Here is a 23927-nt window from a genome sequence, read left to right as displayed (position 1 = left end):
GTGTAGACTTGCAGTTTGATAGGGAATTGCCCTATTTAAATGGGACTTCTCTAAAACATGGGATAACAGTACACATTGCCCCTTAGGAGGTTAAATAAAAAAGGAAAGAAAAAACAAACACAAAGCAACAAAACAGTCTGAACTCTGTCCTGTGCTCGTTGCAGTTAATAATGAAACTCGCATTGACTTCAATGGGAGCAGAAGCAAGCTCTGTATATTGATTTTCTCCAGCCCCCTCCATTAAGAATCCTGAAGTGCGCCTGTAACATTGCTGAAGTGGGATGTTGGCAGCAAAATCAATAAAAGACAATATTAGAACATATGCTGTTTTCAGCTTCCTCACAATCTGATATAGCTGGTATTAGCATTCTTCAAATTACGCTTCATGCTTTCTATAAAGTGACCTTCCTTATAGTGCCCTCTCCAATATAAAGCTTTTGTGCTCTTACTCTCATATTTAGTCTTCAAGAGAATGAGCCCTATTTATATCAGTGAAGACAGTTGATTCTGAACAGAGCATAAAGAACAGATTCCCTCAAGAACGGCTTCCGCCTAAACCCTATTTCTGACCTCCAATGAAAGATCATTTCTACTACTGTTTAAGCTAAGCTCTTGGTTTTAGGTTTTCTTAATTATGTTGCCCTTCAATCCCCATTGTTTTTAGAAACCCTTTTCACCTCAGCACATTAGAGAAGCTTGCAGATATTGCTTGAGGTGGAGATTTGGTACCTTTTTATCCACTAATAAATCCAAGAAACATCAGCCATTGCTAAGGTGTCAGATGAGAGAATGATCAGAAAGCAGAGTCTTTTCCAATGTCACTACAAGCTTCTAAACTCAGAACTGAAGGTTTGGGAAGCATCCTTATTGCATAAGACGTGCAAGGCTAGCTGAAGCTGCCAAAGCATCAAAAGCTTCCTTTTCAAAGCATGCAGCTTCTTATTCCTTCTGTGTCCAGCTGACTGGCAATCTGTGATGTGGTTGCATGACAGGAGTTAAAAACACACCCAGCAGAGCTCACCCTTGAAGCTGGATGGCCACAGAAAATCACAAAACTACTACTAGTTAGTGATGCTGGTTTACTTTGGTGAATGAACCTTACATTCAGAGGAGTTTCATGATGTCCTGCCCTTTGGTTTTGGCTTAAAAACCATCTCAGGAAAATAAGCTTCTTACTAATGACACTTATCCATAGTATAGCATTTTCTGAACAATATATTGAAAAATTACGTTCATAAAGTTGAAAGCCAAGTGGATTCAAAGCTGCTTGGAGGTGAGTGATCTTCTTTTAGTCTTATTTGGGTTTACATTCATGGCAGAAAGAGGAAACAAAGAACAGTCCTCTAGGATGTGAAATGACAAACTGAAGAACTAGGTGCTATATCAAAACCATACCATTTTATTCCACTTCTCCACTAATTCCAGCATGTGACTCCTTGAACACCAGCATACAGAACTCTAAAGGAGATAAAATCGTTTCTTCTGTGTTTAAAGAGAGGCGATTTGTTTTGTTGGTCTTTTTTTTTTAAACTAGGAGATCTAATTGCCCCCCTTTTTTTCTTTCTTTTCATTGGGCAAAATAGTTGCAAACTTTTTGTTTATTTATTCAGCAGTACCCATACTTGATGCATAGCAAGTTTCATCAGGTGCAAGAACTGTGCCAAGCATGTCTTTACAGCACTTGCATCCAGTGATGGCTGAATTGCCACGTGCCCACCTCACATGTCAACCAGTGACATCTCTGAAGAGACTTGAGTGTTTGCTAGTCCACAACACCAGTCCCTTCGTTGCTTCTTTTTCATGTGTTAGATAGACTGTCTTCCCTCTTAAATTTGTCTGAGCTCTGAAGACAAGTAAGCATTTTTAACAGTTGAGAAAGAACATGATAAAAAGCAATAGCTCTCCCCATGTTGTTCTATTATCAGACAGTCATCTCTCTCATCATGTTTTGTTGATAGGTTTTGAGATGCCTGTGCTGTTAGACCTTGATCCCACAAGTTACTGCCTGCTTCTCAGAGTGTTTGCGCTCACCTTCTGCTCAACACCCACAGATACAAAGTCCTAAGCAGTGGCTTATCCAGAAAGTCTGGTACAAGTATTTCACAGTTATCTCTTCGAAGTTACACACTTTTTGCAAATTTCAATAAATTGTTTCTGAAAGGACTGGAAGTACCACTAAGCTCTGTAGAACCCTGTCATATGCAAGTTTGCAACACATTTTATTTTTCAGTAGCTGAGAAAAACATGTTAAATTGTGGAGAAGCACAGTGGCCTCTATTTGCAGATACTGAATATGCTGAAAGCAAGACGAAGGAAAGAAAAGGAGGTTTTGGCTTGCAGATACAGGTCTTCTGGACACCCTTCCATTCACATAAGGCATAAATGGCTCAAGAAATGCTGTCTCTGAATGTAAGAGTCAAGAAATTACAAGCTTGATGTGATCATTCACTTATGCCTTTTAAAGGGGTGAAAACATATTCCCATATTTAAGATCCATTTTTATCTAAGGCCAAAGTAACTCAGCAAGTGTTTCAGTATTATGCAAAATTTTAAAAGAAAAACTAGCTCAGCCCTCCAATCCAGTACAAGGTCAGAGAGATAGCTGGATAAATGCTCTCCTGCAATTTAAGGTACAATAGAATTTTGTACAAAGGTACATTTGTAAAAGCACTTTACGTTTACATATTTGCCTATTATAAATCAGAACAATTCAAAACACCACAGTCACTTAAAGCACTCAGGTCAGCCCTTTCCGCCCTAATGAATGTGACAAATTGTGGGATTCACGTGCACACTGTCAAGTTAGTTTCCAAGTAACAGTGACAATTTATTCGTATTTATAAGTCCTACAGAGTTTTTTTCTAGTTGTTGCAGTGATGCTGGGCCTGAATGCAATTCCTAGTTCAAATGCCAACAGCAGCACTGCAGCCGTGCATCTTATAATGCTAGACTTTATTGTTACAGTCTGGATAAAAATATAGCAATTACTTTGACTCCTAAGAAGTAACTATCAGTAACCCACCTATACAGAGGTTTACCGATATATAATAATGCTTGAATATCCTAAATATCACGTGTACACACATACATACAATCCATTTATGCAATGTACATGATTAATATAACATATATGAAACACTGAGCATTCATCAGCATCTCTTGTGCTATGCAGAGTTCAGATGTCTGTACCCTCAGTTGCAAAGCACTATTGATACAAGCGGCATTTTTCCATTACTGATGTGGGAGAGGGTCATCAATGCCACTTGGCATCTCCCCAGTAACCAGCACTTTTCTTACTTGAGTGAACGTACTCCTTCCCCCTCGAGAATAAAATCTCCTCTGTTCATTTTTAGTGTTACAGGAATACAGTCATTTTTTTAATATCATTAATTAGAAGAAAAAGTCACTTCTGTGCTGGCATCTTTAAAGCACATTCTCTGTAAAAAGTGTTGTAACAGTTCTATTTCTCAATTAGGAGAAAAAGCAGAACCTCTAAAGAGATTCAGTACTCAATTAATTATATTTAACTGAGGCAGCAGTTATTGGTAAACAAAGTATCTGAAAAATTCACCTCCTCACAAACCAAATACTCTAAAACACAGTGAAAATGAGTGAGTTTTACAGAATTTTCAAAATATATGAGAACTGCTACTATTTTTGATCAAAGCTATACACCCACATTTTCTTATGATGGCTTGCTTCCTATGCCCCTAATTCAAGAGGAGAACCAAGCAGGAAAGGCAACGCAACAATCAACCCACAGTTCTACGTGCAGAGCCAGCTCTTCACTCTCCTGTCTCCCCTTGTGCATATGCCAAGTCAGTTGGGCTTGGTACATATCATGGGTGGTTGCAGAAGAAATGCAACTCAGCAAGGCGAGGAAAAAAGGGCTCTTTGCTTTAAAGAGGTGCCCTGGAGAAAACGGTCTCAACAGGGCAGACTAACTAGGAACTGTCAAAATATCATTTACTAGCTCTGTAGATTCCTGTTCTCCAAAGAGATGCTGTCAAGTAAAATAGACCTAAAATGTGACAGGCTTTGATGTTATTGTAACAAGGTGGTCTCTTCCAAATTCTAAATATGCATTTCAGTAATGTGATATGACATGTTCGCGGGAAAAGTCAAAAATGCTTAATGCTGCGATATACCTGGGACAGAACTGGGTAAGAGGGGATTGGAGGACATACTGCAAAATAAGTGTGAGTGAGGGAAGAGAGAAGGATCTGGAAATGTCAGGCAAGTGGGATTTACAAATGAACAAAGAGATGGACTCATGCATTTGGAGCTGAAGGAGAAAGTGAACTGAACAGGACCAGTACAGAGGTAAAAGAGAGGAAGGTATGAAGAGAGGAGTAGAAAGATTGGCTTAAAGTGGGAGATTAGTTTACTTTAGAGACAGTTGGTTCACTGCTCAGTGGATTTTGTACAGCCATGAGTCCAGATAAATGGTCCCAAATTGAGCTCCTGAGCCAACTATCACTTGTAAGACTGTCAAAAGTAATCTGCATCTTATTCCTAGGACTGGCTAAAACAGTGAGATTAAATTGCCTTGTTAGTGTTTTTAATTAAAAGTCAGAGAGAGCATGGTGAAATACAGAGAGCTGGTACTCATCCACAGTCTAGAAAGTTTGGAAGCCACTAGGCCAGAAACTTAAAGCGGAGTTTTTCAGTTAATGATCTCTCTAGGGCTTTAAATAAAATGTCAGATATCATGAGACTCATCGTAACACCACAGGAGTTGGCAGCACTGCTCTCCAGGGCATTCTTAGTCCACTGCAGAGCCAGCATTTGCATGCTACTTTTTGTTATTAGGCCCAGCTGGACTGTAATCTACCCTCCCTTTCTCCACACCTTCTTTGCTATTTGCAAAGAGATACGCTTCATTACACAAAGAAATAATAAGCCTTCATAAATTACTGGTGAGCCAGAAGTGTAGGAAACCTAGGAAAGAGCAGTGCTGTTGCTGAAGTCTGCTAAGCAGGAAGAAGTTATGTAAACTGAGAAAATCTCTCTTCAGAGAAATGCTTTAGTTTCTCAAGTGTTGCATCTGTCTGTACTGGATTGGATGGATAAAATTGCAGTTAAATGATGGTGCAGCTTTTCTTTTTTCTTTCATTCTTTCTTTCTTTCATTCTTTTTTTTTTTTTTTCTTTTTTTTTGGCAGCATCCTTCCATTTACTAATTGTTTGCCAGCAAGTTTTATGTGAATAGGAAGCCTGAAAATAATTCTCATGAGTATTCAATTTGAACATCTGGTATCATCATGAATGTAACTTGTATAATGAGGTTCTCTGCATTGAACATAGGCTGCATGGTGAGGAAAGGACTTTGAAGCAAGTGCACCTGAATAAAGCAGGTTTTGTAAAACAGTAACTCTCCGTCCCAGTGTGCGTACCCTAAGTCCCACTAACATTAATGACAATAACCCCTCCTCATATAGGATAATTAGTGCTCTTAGAGTTTAAATTTTCAGGTATTGAGACACTCAAATAAAGCGTGCCTAACATTAGAAAAAAATGTGGAAATTGCTTCGCTGTTTGGTTACATTATGTCTGAAGGGGGAAGACAAAACTGTTCATGGCTGGGTTAGCATGTAATTGCCCCAAATTATTTATTTTTATACCATTGTAATTCTGTTTTCAGAGTTTATTCAGGATAGTTAGCTAGCTGTTTTCAAGCATTAACCAAAGGATTTTTCTTAAAAAAGCCAAGTGACATAGTCTGCTTTTTGTGGAAACATGGGAGAGCAATAGAAGAGGCATTTATTAAAGAATGCAGTATAGGAATAATGCTGCTTTTAACTGCTAATAGCAGACGTATTTCTATGCACCTGACATTGACATCCAAGCAGTATTTATGCTAGTGATCAGGTATTTAGTAACTGTCCATGAAGAAAAGAAGTCTCCTCGAGGAACTCAAGGCAATGGATCAAGACGGCTTTAGATATTGGAGGACTCAGGAGCATTGTTGTAAGATGGGCTGAGAAGATGCCTCAAAGTGATCAAGGTGTAGCTTAGTCTTACTCTTCCAGGAAGCTTCTTGGAGATACCATCAAAGAGGCGTGTTCCCAAATGCCTTTGAACTGTGCACAGAGCACACGTAACTAAAACTTATTCTCAGAGCTCAGTTTTTATGGTAGGGTTTACAAAAGTCAGGTGTGAGACAAATGGATCTATGCCTGGGTAGTTATGGATAATAACGGCCTCAACTCATTCTGCTGAGAGCTGACAACTAGTGCAGAATACAGAGAGAGGGTCAGCTTTGACATTTTGTGGTGAATACATAGGTTAACACTTCTCTAGTTGCTCAGTGTGTGTCCCCACCTCAGAGGCCATCCAGCTTTCTGTCTGCAATGACGGCCATGCCTTCCTTCCCACCACCTCGCAAGCCTCCTGCAAACCCGACCTTCCTTCCCACCTCAAGGCATGGGTCACTCACTGGCATCACCCTCACACACCCCCTGCCACTAGGCGACCACAACAGGATCCTCAGATGGTAGCACAAAGTTTAAATTCCTGTGGGCTGAAGCACTAAGTAGAGCCTTATAAGGTAAAAATTAATGAGGCTCCAGTGGTCCCATGTAGTCTATGAAGTTTTTCCTTCAAGGCAGCCCTGGTCTCAGCTTCTCCCTTTCCTGACACATGTCAGCATGCACACACCAGTGTATCCTCTTCCGGTTTTGCATTCAACGTGAAACTGAGCCCATTACTCACTTTTGAAATCTTTCTCCCAGTAACTGTTAAAAATGCCACGTGCTTTCTTGGGCCACCACCAGCAGTCCTGCCACACTTCCTTTTCTCTTCCTTCACACGCTGAACACAGGTCCAAAATCTTCTTTTGTTCCACCTCGCTCTTCCTGGGATCTGACCTCTGCCTTTATTCTGTCAAAATCATACCCAGCCCTTGTGACCTCATGTTTGAATTCCAAGAGTTCCTTTTCTTTGGCCCTCACTTGACCCCTTTCTCAAGATATATACAGCATATCTCCTGAGACCACCCAAACTATACTTCTGCTAAGACCATCTTGCAGATGAATGACAAATGCCATTGTTGTATAACTTAGCCTGTTTTCTACAGCATCAGGATGTAGCTACCCTTCCAGATCCTCCAGAAACATTTTCACTTGCTGATTTTCCCCTGGCTGTACTGCTTCACAGTTCACCTATTTGAAAAACAAGCCAGCTAGCTAGGGATAACTTTTATTTTTTGTATTTATAGTTGTGATTTTTGTGTCCTTATTTCTCTCCTCTCATATTTGGTCAGTCCCTCAAGCTGAAAACTCTTTGAAGAAGTAGCTGTGTCTTGCAAGATGGCTTTTTTTTGACATTGTAAATGCTCTGCAATGGGAGTGATGCAAAAAATTACCATAATAACAGCCATCATTTTGACAGTTTCTGATGCTTTTCTTGTTGCTGTTATCAAAAGAAGCATTATATCATTTAAAACCTTATTTTCATGTCAGGAAATTAGGATAATGACATTAGTAGAACTCGGATGGCAGGAAGGTTTGAGAATATGCTCTTCATCTGTTTTCATTCACGTCGATACATTAGCTGAAGTTCCAAACCCTGACAAATTCTGCTGAAGATGTTAGACCAAAAGTCTGAAGGCAGATGAATAAGCACAGAAGTCTTCAGTTTTATGACCTTTTCTATACAAGATAGAAGAATCTATAGGAAAAAAAAATCTATAGGCAATGTTCTGCTAGGAGGACCTAAGGGAATTCTGTGCTCTTGAATGTACAGGAGAGTTTTCTGTTATTGTTGTTAGTGTTTCCTCGTTTGTTTTTCAGTTACTACCTCCAGATTGCCTCAGACTCTTGAGATAAGCTACTGCCTATGCATTTCAACTCAGAGTGTCCCCAGTATGTGAATTAGTAGTCTGCCATTAATGTTAACTGTAATGTTATTAGGGCATCATCTAATAAGAAATGCACAGGTGTGCGCTAATAGCACTGGTAGAAAATTTTGAGTTCTCCCTAATTTCCTCAATAAATAGATACATTCAGAGATGTGGGGTGCTCACTTTATTTCCTGACCGCTCTGACATGATGTGAGTCATAAAATACTACAATTACCCTGTATCACCTGTGAACACTTACTCTATGTTAGCTCCAGTGGGCATTATTATGCATTAGGTTAAATGTAATCACAGCTAAAAGTAAAAGGTACATATCAGTACTACTCATAAAGAAGGCACACTCGTAACTATCTGAGATAGATGCCCTAGAAAAATAAATTGTTTGTTTGTTCTGAGGCATCAGTCAATGAGTATATCCTTAGATTTTAGTGGATTTCTGATCAACCACTCACTTTTTGTTTTAAAAAGGGTGTCTTTTTGCTTTCGGTCTAGCCTGGGTGCACTACATGGAGTCTAACTTGCCACTAAGGCTGTTGCCAAAGCGTATATGTCACTTCTGCCTCCGCACAAGTAAATCACACTAACCTCTTAGATGTCCTCAAAATATCAATGTGAAGGGTTCCCCCACTTACATATGTCTAATCTTCCTCCAGCCATTTCTCTGACACTGGCAGGTATCATTTTGCATCCCTAGGTGAAAATGCTGTAAAGCATGTATTGAGCTGGTTTCCAGCTGTGTTTGTTTAGTTAGGAATATTTTCTTCCGCTTGCAGCATGGGCAGCTACTTGAGACTCATGTCGGAGTTTTCTTTTGATCCGGCTTCCATGTATATAGTTCGTCTCTAAATTCATTGTCTTTTTATCCTAAGATGCTTTTCATCATGCCTCAGAGAGGGATTCTGTATCTGAACTAGCAAACTTAAAATGGCGTGAGAAGTTGCATTCAGATGAGCTGAGTAAACTTTTTTCAACAAAAGCTATATTCATTAGCTTTGTCAACTAAGTCACTGCAAAATTTTGAAAGATATTTATGTTTTGAAATTCAGATTCCCTTCCCCCAAAATTCTCCTCTAATTTTAATTTAGTATTCAAGTGCCTTTTTAATATAATATATATAATTATAAATGCAATATAATAAATTCAATTATAATTTGTTTTATACATAATAGATATTTTGTTTAGAATCAGAAGAGACATTGGTCTGAATCCAGAGTCCATTTCACTAAGATACAAATATTTTAAAGTTATACTTATTTTAAGTCAACATACAGAATACTTCTGATTTTATTTAAAGCAGTTACCCAGGGCTGAATGAGCTGGAGCCCTTGGGGTTCACCAGATGTCTTTCTTTGACTTGTTCTCCTTTTCTGCTAACCACTCTGTGCACACATGTTGGGAACCGACTATCTGTAGCTTTAGATTAAATAGCAAAAGAACTACATGTATTTAATGCCATATCGTTTGTGGACTCTTTTCTAAAATTTAAAAGCTTGTGACAGCTTAGTATTCTGTTATGCTGTTGCTATATTTGTTGCATTCTCCTTATTTAAGGACATATTTCTACCTTGGACTCCATCTTAAATTGCTTACTGTGAATAGCTTGGAAGATCACCAGAGTGTATAATAATGATGATAAGAAATTGTACACCTCTGGGAATCCTGCCCAATATCACAAACATATCTCTGCTATATTCTTATTCTCTCACTTTAGGTTGTTGGGGAGATTTCAATTTTGTCTTAACATAGATTGCAACCTCCTTCAAATACAGCCTTTTATGCCGGTGTCTGCAATCTAGAATAACGGGGCACCCATCCTTGGATGGGATTTCTTGGTAGTACTGTCATGTAATTATTGTCATATAGGTTTTAGTAAGTATACTAAAAATAATTTTAAAATAACAAAATAAAATAATGCCATTCAGCGGTGCAACTCTGAATTTTTTACCAGTGAAAAAGCTGTATTCTATTTCTAAAGGAAAAATGGGTGGTTACCTTCACTGCTCATATAGAATGTGACTTGCTCCATTCGGATGAGTTATTTTTTAAACTCTGATAGGTTCATCACCTACAGGTTACTTACTGTCACAATATGTCGTAGCGCTTTCCATTTCCCCTAATTTGCTGCATTGTCAACTAAACACCATGCAGCGGCTCGCTCACTCCCCCTTGGTGGGACAGGGAAGAGAATTGGGAGAGTAAAAGACAAAACTCATGGGCTGAGATAAAGACAGTTTAATAGGTAAAGCAAAAGCCATGCACGCAAGCAAAGCAAAACAAGGAATTCATTCACTGCTTCCCATGGGCAGGCAGGTGTTCAGCCATCTCCAGGAAAGCAGGGCTCCATCAAGCATATGGTTCCTTGGAAATTAAAAATGCCATCATGTCCACCCCTTCCCTCGTTATCTGCTTAGCTTTATAAGCTGAGCATGATGTCATATGATATGAAATACCCCTTTGGTCAGTTGGGGTCAGCTGTCCTGGCTGTGTCCCCTCCCAACTTCTTGTGCACCCCCAGCCCACTCGCTGCTGGGGTGGGGTGAGAAGCAGAAAAGGCCTTGACTCTGTGTAAGCCCTGCTCAGCAGTAACAAAAACATCCCTGTGTTATCAACACTGTTTTCAGCACACACACAAAACACAGCCCCATATTAGCTACTATGAAGAAAAATAACTCTGTCCCAGCCAAAACCAGCTCTCCCAGGTAGAGTCTAATTGGTATGAGTAAGGGAGTACAAATGACAGAGAGGAACTTTTTACCAAGGGCTGTAGAGACAGGACAAGGGGGAACAACTGTAAACTGAAAGAGAGTAGATGTAGATTGGACATAAAGAATTTTTTTACAATGAGGGTGGTGAGGCACTGGCACAGGTTTCCCAGAGAAGTTCTGGATGCCCTATCATTGGAAGTGTTCAGGGTCAGGTTGGATGGGGCTTTAAGCACCCTGATCTAGTGAAAGGTGTCCCTGTCCATGGTAGGGGGGGTGGACTAGGTGATCTCTAAATGCCCTTTCAACCCAAACCATTTAATTTTGACTTGAGTTTTTGTTAGACTAAGGTTTATATTTGCTTGGCTTTTTTTCTTCTTTCCTTTAGCATAGTTAGTTGTCTCTTACAAAAAAAAAAAATTATTTCATCCTCTTATTTGCCCATTGGACTCATCATTGCAATTTCTTGAGGGTAAATTTTGTCATGGAAGGATGATTACATGCTTTTCAGAACAATTTAATTTGATGTAACAATACTGTAACTGTTGCTAAATCTTCCAGAGAGATTCTGTAGAATATCCAAATGAAGCGCAATAACCAATCCATGTTTGTATTTGAGTAGTAGCTAGCTGTACTTTATTTTGGATAATAGATTTGTACTATTTTGAAGTTAATAAAAATTATCTGAGAAAAAGGTAGATTTGTTCTACCAAAGATAGCACATTTTTATTGGTAATGAAATATTGTGAAATTCTATCTAAGCATTGATATAATTTCACAAACGTGTTGAACCATGTTTTCATGGGGAACAGGGGACTCTTTATCTGCAGAAGGTCTAGTCAAGAGAGGCCTAATATTAAACAGAGTTAATATACAATTTCCTATAATTTTGAGTTTGACCATATTGCTATTGTAGGTGGGCAAGAAAAAATTCTGTGATACCAAGCCTGAAATCATTTAATCAGGAATGTAAATCAGTTATGTGCTTCAATTACCAAATGTTGATAGAATTGGCTATGGTAGATTGTTGTTTTTTAATTACAGCTGCTCTGTAATGTTGTTGTGTTACCAGGTTCCAAGAAGGAAAATAGTATAGTATGGCAGTTTGCTACGCCAAATGACCACAGCTACTGCCAAGTACAAATACTACCAGGAGTGAGTTCTTCTATAGGATGATAACCACATCCCTAAAGTAATGAATGTCACACTTCCCTATATGTATTTATGTTTAGATAATTTATTTAAATAATGTTCCTAGCACATGCTTTATAGCCTCCTGCCTTTTGCTACACAAATTTTAGCTTATATTGCAGACTGTGCAAGTCATTTGGCAAATGTAATTTCCATCCCTGCATACTAATCGATTTCTTCACAAACACCTGCTATCAGTTATGATAATAAAAATGCCATTCTAAATTGAAAAGGGGCCAAATAGAGCTTCCTAAGGAAATGACTTAAGTGTCTTTCAATGCCTTTAAAGAAGTAATGTTCTTGTAGTGCCAACACTTTTTTTTAGCATTTGTGTTTTATATAATTTTACTCTATTATATCACTTTTCTGTCTAAATGGTTCTCATAACCACTGCTATGAAGTAGTTCATAGCGTGAATGGAGACGAATTTCTGTGTTTCCTCTCTCATCAGATTAAATCCAGCAACTCTAAGTAGTCAAAATTCCTTAGCACAGATCTGATTGGAACATCTGGCCGCTACACTAGTATAATTATTAAACGGTTGTATCAGTTCCTGTAACATCACTGGGAAAATGTTGTAAAGTTGGTGGGTGCTTTGCCCTTGGACTGCATGCCAGTTTCTTCCTAAAATATAATCTAAATTTAGCAGCCAGACTGCAAGTAGCATTTGAATTATCCAGGGTCACTTTATGGTTCCTTCCATCCCAGGAAATAACTTCCCAGCAACAGCGTTTGCCAGAACCTAATAATTTTCAGCTCTGCTGGGTCTTGTCTCAGCTCCGAAATGTCTCACTGGCTTCCAGCTGTATCATCATCTCCCCTCACAATGTCCTGGGCATTATTTGTAAGAAAACAATCCATTTTACTGATTTCTTCACATTTTCATTTTCTCTTAGCTCTAGCCGCCCAAGCATATGCACTAAAGGAAGAGAACGATAGTCTTCGATGGCAGCTGGACGCTTATAGGAATGAAGTGGAACTCCTGAAACAGGAGAAAGGACAGCTCTTTCGGACGGAAGAAAGCCTTACAAAGGACCAGCAGCTGCAGTTTCTGCAGCAGACAATGCAAGGCATGCAGCAGGTATTGCCATGGAAGAAAAGCACGGGTCTTCTTTTTTAGGAGAGTCGTAGCATGGGACTGTGCTGTACTGAAGACTCTTAGCCATGAAGGTCCTGATTATTTTTCAGAGTGAAAATCTTACGGAATTTAGATTGGGGAAAGGGGTGGAGGAATTGGGGACATATTTAGGCATAGTTATTTTAGGAAGTCATAAACTGTAAACCCATCAATCATTCAAGAAAACTCCTTATGCATGTTTATTTAGGAACAAATTACACCAGTACATCCCCTATTGCTCACCTCACTTAATCCAATTGGCCCTAATTCTGCACAAAAGTTCAAGAAAATTTGACCAGTGTAGCATAGCCAGTGCTTTGTGGTGCCTTCGTTTGCATTCATCTGCCTCTTTAGATGAATCTTCACTTTGCATCTTTTTTCTGCTGACTCTTGTTCAAGGATAACTGAGACACCTCCAGCTTGTCCAGACTACTACCCTCCTGCTAACTTGCAAGTGGATAGCAACATCAGTGCTATCTCCTGAGCTTTTGTCATTTATGCTGACCCATGGATGTAACCTTTTCGTTCAGGCAATTTTTAAGTGGTTTATTGCAGCAACAAAGCTTTTTCTTTGACATCAGTCAGACAGAAACGGCAATGTGTCCCTGCAGGGTGGGTTCAGCTGATCTTATCCATTCTCTCTTATTTGTCAGCGTGCTCCTGATGTTGTGCTGGGCAAGTCTTGGCAAGCACATCCAGGCTGCTCCCACTGATTCGTCTGACACATCCACTAACACATAAGCACCCCTCATTCAACATGCATGTGTATAAACTCTTTCCTGCCCAGGCACTTGTATTCAGCTGCTACATGACAGAGCGCAAGGGCAGTGGCTCACCACAAGACTGAATTGGGCTCCCATCTGGAATGGAGCTTCTCAAGATGTCACTGCAGAGGTTAATTTTGCCTCCTTCGTCTGTGCCCTGAAGCAACGCATGGGCTCCATCACTCCTGGTTATTAAGTTCCAGAAGGGGACAAGTTGTACCCACTTCCAGATTGTACTAAGCTGTTTTTTGATGACAAAAACCAGGAGACATTCATTTATATATGAACTGCCTGGTTGGGTTAGGAATTGCATCGCTATCATGGTACCCCTCGAATCCAACTAGTCTGTAAATCCCGCCTAACACCAAATAACAGTGCACAATAAAAGCCTACGTGTGTGTTTATATGAGCATAAACCCCTTTAAGCCTTCAAGGTTCCAGAAAATTAGGGTGATTTATAGTATAGTGGAATAATTCTGAATAAAGTATTTGAAAAATAGAAAATAAGTCATTGATAATTCAGGAATAAAATCTTTCCTGAATTTAGGAATAAAGTCATTAATCAAAAAACCTTGAGGTTTCAGTATACTTTAGATATGCTTGACGTCTATTCAGAATCTTATCCTTACATAAACGGATACTTAAATATCACTGGCTTCATTAAATTTAACTGCATATATAAATATTGTGCTCAATTTCAGCCTGGTGCTCATTCTCCATTAAAATTAGTGAAAAGTGGGCACAAAATACTACTAAATCAAAATGCTAGAGCCCTAACGCTCATTTTGCACCATTATAATTTCCTACCTGAGGTCTGGATGAAGGATAATCAAGTCTGTAGAATATAAATAGATATCTGTTGGAACTTCAAGCAAATGTTAATAATGCAAGTCAATAACAGAGAGTGACTTATTACCTCTCTGTTCAGCTGGCAATGGAGACTGTAGTCCCTATTACTCTGAGAGTTTCTACGCTTATAAGAATTTGTCTGTGAGGTTCTGAATTTTTCTAGTTTGCCATCTCGGGGTCAGACCTACTAACTCCCAATGGGATATAATTAGAGATGGCCCAAGGAGTTGGAGAAGACATTGCAGATAATCCAGTCTGACAATATGCTGAGGAGGGCAGCAACACAGTAGCACGGGAGGTGGAGTTCAGAATATTTGGTGGGAAATTAACAGTCAATTAAGTAGCTGGATGATGGCTTTGGATTTCAGTGATTAGCTGTAGTCATGACATCTCATAACCTTTGTGCTTTTCATGCAGTTCATGCACAAATATTTAGAAATAAACCTTTGATTTAGGTAGACTCTGTTTTGGCTCAGCTTGGTTTTGTAAATGTTGAAAGATGACAACCTTAGCTGAAATCCAGCAGTATAGCAGGTGCTCAGCATCTATGGAAATCAGTTTCCCTATGAAATATTAAACATATAGCCAGGGCTTGAGTAGTAATAATTTAACAAGAAGACCTGTATTCCCTTTTATCCTTTTATATATATTAAAATTAATTTCAGACAAGGTAAACTGAATGCCATTGAATTCCTGAACCCTGCATATATGTCAGCGTTAAAAAAATGTATTCTTCCTCCTTCTTTCCTCTTCATTCTCCCCCACTTTTTCATACACCTCTTCTTCTCCTAGCTTTGAAAACTACAGAACAAATTGTTAGAGCTGCAGCCTGAAAAGCAAATTTATCTGAGGAAAAAGTGGATGCATTTTCAGAATCAAGAAATTTTTTGTAAACATACTTGGTGCCAAACAATAGCAAATAACACAATATCAATGTATTTTTAATGTCATTCTACCATCTGGACATTTTTCAGGATTCTTTCCCACATTTATAGAACTGATGAAATGAATGTTTATTTTCTCTTTCATCACTCCTACTGATCCAAAGTAGCATCAACAAAATCACACAGATGTTTGCTTATGAAGTATACCTTATGGGCACTAGTAGCAACCTGCTTATTTATCGTGTCTAAAAAAGAAAATCCTTTGGACTAATGACATTGAACTTATGGGATTTTTAGTCAACTTCCTCCATAAAACTGTGTCACAGTTTAATTTCATACCCACTGTGAGATCTCAAACAAATGGAAATAATGTCTTGTATCCATGGTAACAAATGAGATACACTTTACCTGATTTTGAGATGGAAATTGGATTAACTTGTCACTGCTGCATAGGTGGTACTGCCTTCAGTTCATTTCTATATGAGAACACACATACCAAGCAGATCACTTTTCGAATGGCTCTGTTTTTCCAGCAGTGTTTGCTATTCTCTAACAAAGTCTGCGATCACAAGGAAGGAATGTTTTGGTTGTAACTATTTTTACAACACTTCACAGCACAGCTGTAAGAATTTTTTAAATCTTGTCTCTCTGTCTGAAATGTTTTACCTGATACATGACTATAGGTAATGCAGAAAATATCACCTAGTAGTGTTGCTTAATGCCTGCCATTATTAGACTCAGTTTTCAGTGGGTATATAGTTTCTCCAAATTTTAACCATTTGGGTTAGTATATTCCATGTGGAGTAGCAAGCAAAATTCATTTGAAAAAATTATTTTCAAAATGTTTCAGCCTTTCCAAGATCAAAGCTTGAAAACTATGCTTTTCTTGTTTGTTGTCCCCCAAAGAAAATTCTTGAGGAAATGCACTTGCCACCTTCATGCTTTGAAACAAGGACTCAGAATTTGACAGTGAGTCGCTATTGAATTAATGATGTGGTTTCCATATCCTTTATAAAATCTGCTGAAACTGAGAATGTTACAAGCCTTTGAAAATGGCAGTTTGTCACATAGGAGATGGCACTCATTAGCACGTATCCAAGTAAATTTTAGATTTTACTGGTCATCCAGGGTTGTTCATGAACCACCTCCATAGCACAGCCATCGGTGCAATGTTTCACTCCTCAATTTAGTCCTAAGTCAACAGAGCACTCCTCCGTTAACGTAGCTCTCTAATTGAACGATTTAGTTCCACCTTTTCATCAGACTTAATTGGTCAAGGTATAGGGCCATGCTTGCATAGCTGTACTGATTCCTGAACTGGTTCATTTGCCAGTGGACTGGTAATTCTGTACGGTGCTTCATTACATCATGTAAATGTATGATGATGTTCTTTCCTCTCACAACTCCCTGAGCATGATGGGCTGAATTTAAGCTCCTGCAGGCAAGGGCGTCTTCCACAAATGTCCATTTAAATCATTATTCCACCTATGTTTTCTCCAGGAAACATACACAAGTGCCTACAGTTCTGCTATTTCACATGCTGGGGTGTATCTTGGAAATTTAAGAGGCACCTCACTGACCCAGTCCCCTAAAGGGACTGATTCATTAGCTGAGCTCGGGTTCATCCTCCTAACACACAGTGACAGCACAAACTCCCCTTTGTTGGCAGTGATGCATTAAAGCCTAGCCGTGGGGTTATTGCATGAGCAGGAGATGCACGGGGGTGCCTCTCCAAAAATTACTCCTCGAGGTGGAAAGCAAAAACAATAGAACAGTCGTGGGTGGTAGGCGAAGGGCTCGCATAAAGGCTGATACACTGCTGCGGGTGCCACCAACTCTGTTAGCTCAGGATGTCTCAGCAGGAGACTGAACATAGTCTGGCCCTGTTGATGACCCACATGGGTGTCACTCTGATGTAGCATGATGAAAGTCTTTTGTCTTGTCTTTTTTTTTGCCCCCAAACAATATCAATTTCACTCGAATAGCAATGCAGGTGGCAAACCTGAGCACTCAGAAGCCAGGAATTTCCAGAACTCCTGCCTGTGTATTTTGCTTCGTATACCTCAGAGACCCTTCCCTGTTCAGTGTCGCAGACAGAGAGCGCACGCTTAATCATTACCTATTCAATACCTTCCTGTCCTTGCTGTTCAATATGCAGCTCAAGGTCTTACTGCAAAGGCCACTTTGCTCCTGACATTTCCTACCTACTGAGGACTAGCTTTTTGCAGTTTACTAATCATTTAGCATGTAAAATAAATAGCATATGCATCTCAGACTTATACACCTTTTTTCAAAGGGCTCTGATAAATGCCAGATGACTAGCAATCATTTCAGGTTTTCGGTGTTCAGCAGGAAAGGACAGTTCACTCTGTGATATGCCTCACTGTTGTGGTTGGGAGGGTGAGAAGATCCGCTGGAGCGTGTCGCAGCTCCCTCCTTACGCTCACCGCTCCCTTGAAGGAGGATGGCCAGGGTACATATTTGGTGACGAGGACTGGAGGGTGCACACAGCTTCCACAGTACAGTCACTGTGAGCCAGATCAGGACCTTTTTTTTTTCTGACTGAGATGGCACAAGGGTCACCTCTCAACTTTTTAAGCAAGATCATATACATCTAATGTATAGTAACCATTCTGAATAGAAAAGCCAGAGGTATCTAGTGTTGGCCTCACTGTGCTGCCTTTGAAATGAATTGGATTTCTACTATTCCCTGCCACTGGAGGAGAGCTAGCCCATTTTCAGATGTCCTTACTGAGCAGTTTGGTTTTTTTTCTACAAGCAAAGATGGCTTTGCTCAGGTCTTTCCTATACTATATGAAAAGTAGTTTTTTTCTCATACAAGTAATTGAAGAACTGACCATTCCCATCTCCCACTCTGTTTTAGTGGGAGCAGGGAGGAAAAGCACGTTTCTGTCCAGGAGGTTTCACCATCTAGTAGGATGAGGCATTGTGAGACTTTTTTTCCACATCATTCTTCTAACCAATCTACTACCTATTAAATTCCAATAAGCCTCAGCTGGCATTTAGGTCTGCAGCTCTCAGATCCCTCACAGATGCTGTTAACTGTCACAGCCATTCCTTTCTCTCACATACAAACTTTCTGAAATGTCAGAAGTCACCTACACATATGCTGTTGGCTGAAAATTGCCAAATCTGCTGCCATATGAGTGCTATGACCATTATAACAACCATTTACCTTTAAATATACAGGTTCTAGCAGCAGTTTAGCACTGAAATTAACATAATTGTTGAATAGATGGAGCATGTTATGGCTATATTTATTAATATAGCCTAAATGCAGAGGAGATTTGTAGTCTTTTTTTACCCACCTACCTTGTGCTCACCAAACATCTGTTCAGCATATAACCCACCCAATGTACTTATGCACAACTATAAACTGATTCTTCTCCAAATGCAGTATTAAAGAGAAGAGTAAATAAAAGAGAGAAAAAGACATTACCCCTTGTATTTGGATTTTACCTGCTGAATAAATAGACCAGAATAATTAAGTCGGAAATGTTTTTTATTACTACTCCTGTGGTATGAATTCCAGTTAGACCTTTCTGTTTTCCTAGAAAAGTGGCACTGGAGTAGTAATGGCAATATTGATCAACACTGATAATTTATAGGGAATGGATACAAGAAAAGTGCAAGGGACTGTACCCAATGTCCAGATGTTCACTTCCAGGCCTCTCTCTTCTTTTCTCTCCCTATGGCTAATATTTGGAAACTGGTTAAGAAATATGTCTGATCCCAGGACAGAGGGGAATTTTCCCATGAGATTTGTCTTCGTTCCCCTATGCTTTTCAGAGGTCTGTACAGTACTGTCCACATTCAAACTTCCAGAAAATACTTACTCTTTCTGATAATATTAAAAAAAAAGAGCAGCTGGCAATTAAGTGCTAATTATTTACCAGATCTCAGGCAAGCCTAATGGGTTCTGTGTTTAACAACCTTTTCTTATTGAAAGTAGTGTTTAATATCCCACTTCTGCCACCACCACTTCAACAATATTAGGGGAAGTGTAAATAAGGGCCCACAGCTGCTTTAAGCACTAAATTCTTGATAGCTGTTCTAGCAGTAAGATGATGGAGGGTAGCGTCTTTTTACCTGCTACTACTGGTAAAGCTAAACTGAGGCTGGCAGCAAGAATTAACACTTCAGGGAGAAATAATCGGATGCACGCATTTTATTTAAAATATTAAAGAAATAAACTAATATCTTCCTTAACATGCTGGTGTACTCTAGAGGTGGTGAAGGCCAGATCTCGTAAGTGTTACATTCCAGTGAGCTTACATGAATTCTTTAAAAGATCCTAAATACTAGCATTGGCTTGCTGATTACATAGTTTCCAAATGTATTTGATGCTATCATTACTAGGAACATTGCTTCTACTACTAGGAACTGTGTTTCAATGGGAATTATACTGGGTAAATTGATTGTTTTCCCTAACATCATTCTTCTAATTAAAATGTGTCAGGTCTTTTTATTCTCCTTCAAAGTAAATAAAATATTTCTTCTTGAGTAGGAACTCAAAATTTTAGAAATCTAATTTGGTTTGTTGAGAAAGAGCATGCTGTATCACGCTTATTGGCAGTTCCATGAAAGAAGACATGGGATCATACAGTTCAAGTGCCATTGCCTGGTGAGGAGGTATCCACAATGGACAGGTACAGGTGAAAGGCTGGGGAAGATGAGGTTGCTATGAATAGATGATCCTGTCTTCTTTTGACTGTGCATCTACCAGGTGCTGACTCGTTGCCTTGTAGGACAGATACAAGGGCAGAGGGAATATGATGCTCATCTGGGATCAGCCCTCTCCTTTGATCAGGATCAGAGCAAACTGTAAGCCCACCTGTCCACTCACCTATTGCCAGTAAAGTCAAGGGCTATATAATATGCCAATCACCTCATTTAGCAAAGGTAGGAGTAGGCTTTATTGATGAGGTGCAATGGACTTTGGTCAGATTGCTCCCCTCCACAGGCCACCATCAAATCAAAGACCTTGTGTAATCTGCTGTGAAAGTCAGATCCCAGAGAGGGGTCCCTGATGCTTAGCACTAAGTATCTATTAGTAAATTGGCAGAATTTCACTTCTGAGAGGAGGGATTAATTCTCTAAGGTTCCTAAGGACTTGGGCCTTTTTCTCATTTGCTGCAGAAGTCCACAGCTGGTGAAAGTGAACCTGTCTTTCTTGAAGAGTAAGAGATATAATTAAAAATTACTTGGTGAAGAAAAGCTGTAGGCTGGCTCTTAAGCCATTCGTTGCACCATCCATGTTCTCCTTTCATGTGCTGTCCAACCCCTAACGGTCCTTCTTGTAGCTGGTGTGACTGAATCACTATGCCTCTTAGACACAAAATAAACTGAGAGCTAATTATCTGATATTTATTAGGTATTCTTTAGAATCATAGAAGAACATAAGTCAGAAAGTACGACTGGAAATCGCATATACCACCCCTCTGCTCAAAGCAGGGGTAGCTCTGGAGTTGTCTTGGTTTTGTTCAGGACTTTGTCCAGCTATGTTCTCAGTCCTTCCAAGGATGGAGAGTCCACAGCTTCTCTGAGCCCTTGTTTAAGTGGTTGGCCACCCTCACTGTGGAATATCTTCCTTCAGTGTAATAGAAATGTTGCTTGTTGAATATGTTTCTATTAGCCCTCAGCCCTTATCCAAGAAAAGCCTGACTCCATCTTCTCTATAGCCTCCCTTCAGGTAGTTTCAGTGTGTCAGTGTCCATCTGTCTGTCTTCTCATTTGGCATTTTTCTTGGGTTCAGTCCTGCCTGCTCCTACTCTGAGTGCTGTAAAGCTGTAGGACCTTGGCAGTCGATCCAATAGCAGGGGGAGGGGACCATGGCAAACATCTCCCTAAGGAAGAGCTGGACAGAGTTCTTCAGTAGTGCCACAATACGCACTCACCCATCGGGTGTGTGTCCAGCTCTGATATGGTTAACCTGCAGAGCTAACATGTTCAGCGTGGTCTTTTCCTCTGGCCAGGGAGCCAGGAAAACTCACTTTGTGGGTGGGTGCCCAACAAGCAGGAGCTGGGCTGTTGATCCATGTGCAGTTCTTCATCAACCCAGGGCAATGGGGTCATGGCCTGGACTCTTTCGTCATTGCAAACCCCATGATCCATTCAAATAACACCATCTGCGTAGTTCCTATGACACAGGTGGTCCCTGAGAGGTGGGAGGGATGAGAAACATTGCACTATTACACTGTGTTTCTTTTCACTCCCTTAAAAAAAGTCCACAATCATACTCTTTATTTTAATAATACCTAGTCATACATTAGGATGGCATGTATGTTGCCCTTACTGCTGCAACATGACTAACTTCCTTGAGGGCTCATTTCTAAAGCTTCTTTGACTTGTCTTTCACATTCTCCTGTTTCCTTGGTGATTCGTCTAGCCTCATCAGCGGCTTGTTACTAATGCATATTTGCTCAGCTGGGAAGTCACTTTCTCATTATTCAAGCCTGCCATGTGCTGGCCATTTGTGATATGAAATCTTGCCTGTCTTACAAAAAAAGAAAAAACACTCTTCCAGACGGTCCATGGAAGTACTGGGAGAGGGACTTGTATTTTTATTTTGCAATTGGTTGTGTACCTGAGATTTCATTTTTATTCTTTATTTCTTTTCCTTCTACCTAAGGAGGATTCTGAAAAGAAATATTTACCATCCTTCCCCTCTGTATTTGTTAACAGCTTCTAAGAGTTTTGAAGCACTTATTTTCGTTGCTGATTTTTGTCCTTTTCCATTTGGCAAACTCTAACTTCTTTTTTCTTTCTATGAAAGAGTTAGAAAAAACCACAAGGTTTTACTTGGGGAGAAAAAAAGAATAAAACCTCAGAAATTGCTAGTATAATTGCTAGCGTGTTTAATTTTAGGTGAACTCTGCAGTCCTTTCAATGCTTGTGATTTCATACTTTTTAGATTTCTGATTCTAGTGTACTTTAGGGGAAAGGGCTACATAACCCTGATTCCCAGGGTTACAGTTTGGTGTGCAAGCCTTGGTTTCATTGGGACTGAAAAAGGTAGCCTTGGTTGGGGCACAGCCTGCCTATTTGAGGCACATAAATTTTGCCTTAATTTTAGGCACCTAGTGTATCGGATGTCCCCGTTCTTCCTTTACAAGGATATGTTTCCTATAGGTAGTAAGTGGAGAGTAATACGCTACCCCCAAACATTATATGGGTAGGAGGACTCAGTTTGCCTGAGTTCACCAGGTGTCTAAGATGGCCATTCAACTGAGTTGGCTCAGTTAGGCTGTGTAAGACTATCTCTCTTTGATTGATGTACTGTTTTCAGAAGAGTTTGCCGCACATCTTTTCAGGACCCTCTGCAGCTACTCCAGAAATGGGAGAGTCTGTGCCTCCTTCGCGTGGCTGAACAGGCTGGGTTTGCTGAAACTGCCTGCACAACCTGTGATCATAGTCAGCTTTCCCACCTCAGAGGTGTTCTTTTGTCTGCTCTTCTGTACTTCCCTTTAAGGTCTTTGTAACCTTTTCATACTTCGTTTCAAGCAGTTGTGGATAAAACCATATCCAAAATAGCAGGGGCAGGGCCATTCAGCAGTATAACTGCTAAACTTGGGGCAAATGCTGGTTTTCCTTTTTCATTATTCTGTCAACCTTACAGTGTCTTAAGTACAGCCTCCGGGGCTGTGGTCTTTTCTGATCTGCTTCCCTTTTCCTAGCATGCTAAGTTGATGGTTTCACGCTGGAAACCATGCTTTCCTTCTGAGACCCTTCTCTATCCTGCTTGTCTCGGTGTGTGACCACACTTCTAGATATGTCCATAATTTATATTTAAATGTACACATGTGATGCTGCCTTTTGGGGGAGGAATGAAGAACTGTGGGCAGGGAGGAGAAGAGGAAAAAGGAGGAGTATTTCATGGCTGCGCAGTGGTACACAACAGCAAGCTATTACTTTCCCTTTAGGGCTTCTCATATATTTTGAGGCACTGCATGTTGTTCGGTTGTTAGCATTCTTGGCCACACTGGCACCGCATTGTACAAAGTCTGAGTAATTCAGCTGGCTTCAATAATGCCATCTATATTTAATGTTTCAGAAGCTGCGAAGATTGGTTTAAGATGGTAATTTTCTGTCCGCGCTCTTGAGATCTACGCAATATGGGCGGTACTGAACTATCTCTGACAGAGATTCAGCACTGGAGGTGGGAATGTGTGGAAAAAAACCAAAATAAAACACACACACCCTTCCCCCAACATAAAGAAATTAGCTAACCACTTATATTCAGGGAGGATTTGGTCCTCATGAATGAAAGAAGCTTAATACTGGAGAGTGCTATTTACAATTTCTATACAGAGCAGGTCCAGAGCTGCCACTGGAAATAAGCAACCAGTCTTGCATATCTTTTTTTTTTTTTGTCTCAGATGCATTGATTGATCTCTGGAGAGACAACCTGTAGGTTAATGATTTCTTTCCCATCTCCTCTCTGGGAATGCCAGTAAGAGGATATCAATGACATCTACCAGTCTGATCTGGACCCACTACGCAGCTTCATCCTTTAAGGTCAACCTGGCAGCCATGGTGA

The 23927-nt window shown here is 39.9% G+C and overlaps 1 protein-coding gene across 9 annotated transcripts in view; it reads left to right on the top strand.

Moving 5' to 3' along the window:
- Nucleotides 1-23927, top strand: part of ENOX1 (ecto-NOX disulfide-thiol exchanger 1) — a 378888-nt gene that overhangs the window by 322292 nt on the left and 32669 nt on the right. For all 9 annotated transcript variants that reach the window (XM_064440830.1, XM_064440825.1, XM_064440829.1 and 6 more), the window contains one exon: nt 12650-12834. In XM_064440830.1, the coding sequence (XP_064296900.1) occupies nt 12650-12834 (185 nt within the window). The remainder of the gene's footprint in view (nt 1-12649; nt 12835-23927) is intronic.

This window comes from Phalacrocorax carbo, chromosome 1 (assembly GCF_963921805.1).
Source record: "Phalacrocorax carbo chromosome 1, bPhaCar2.1, whole genome shotgun sequence".
NCBI lineage: Eukaryota > Metazoa > Chordata > Aves > Suliformes > Phalacrocoracidae > Phalacrocorax > Phalacrocorax carbo.
Note: the sequence above shows the minus strand (reverse complement) of the source record. Positions and strands in the feature narration are given on the sequence as shown.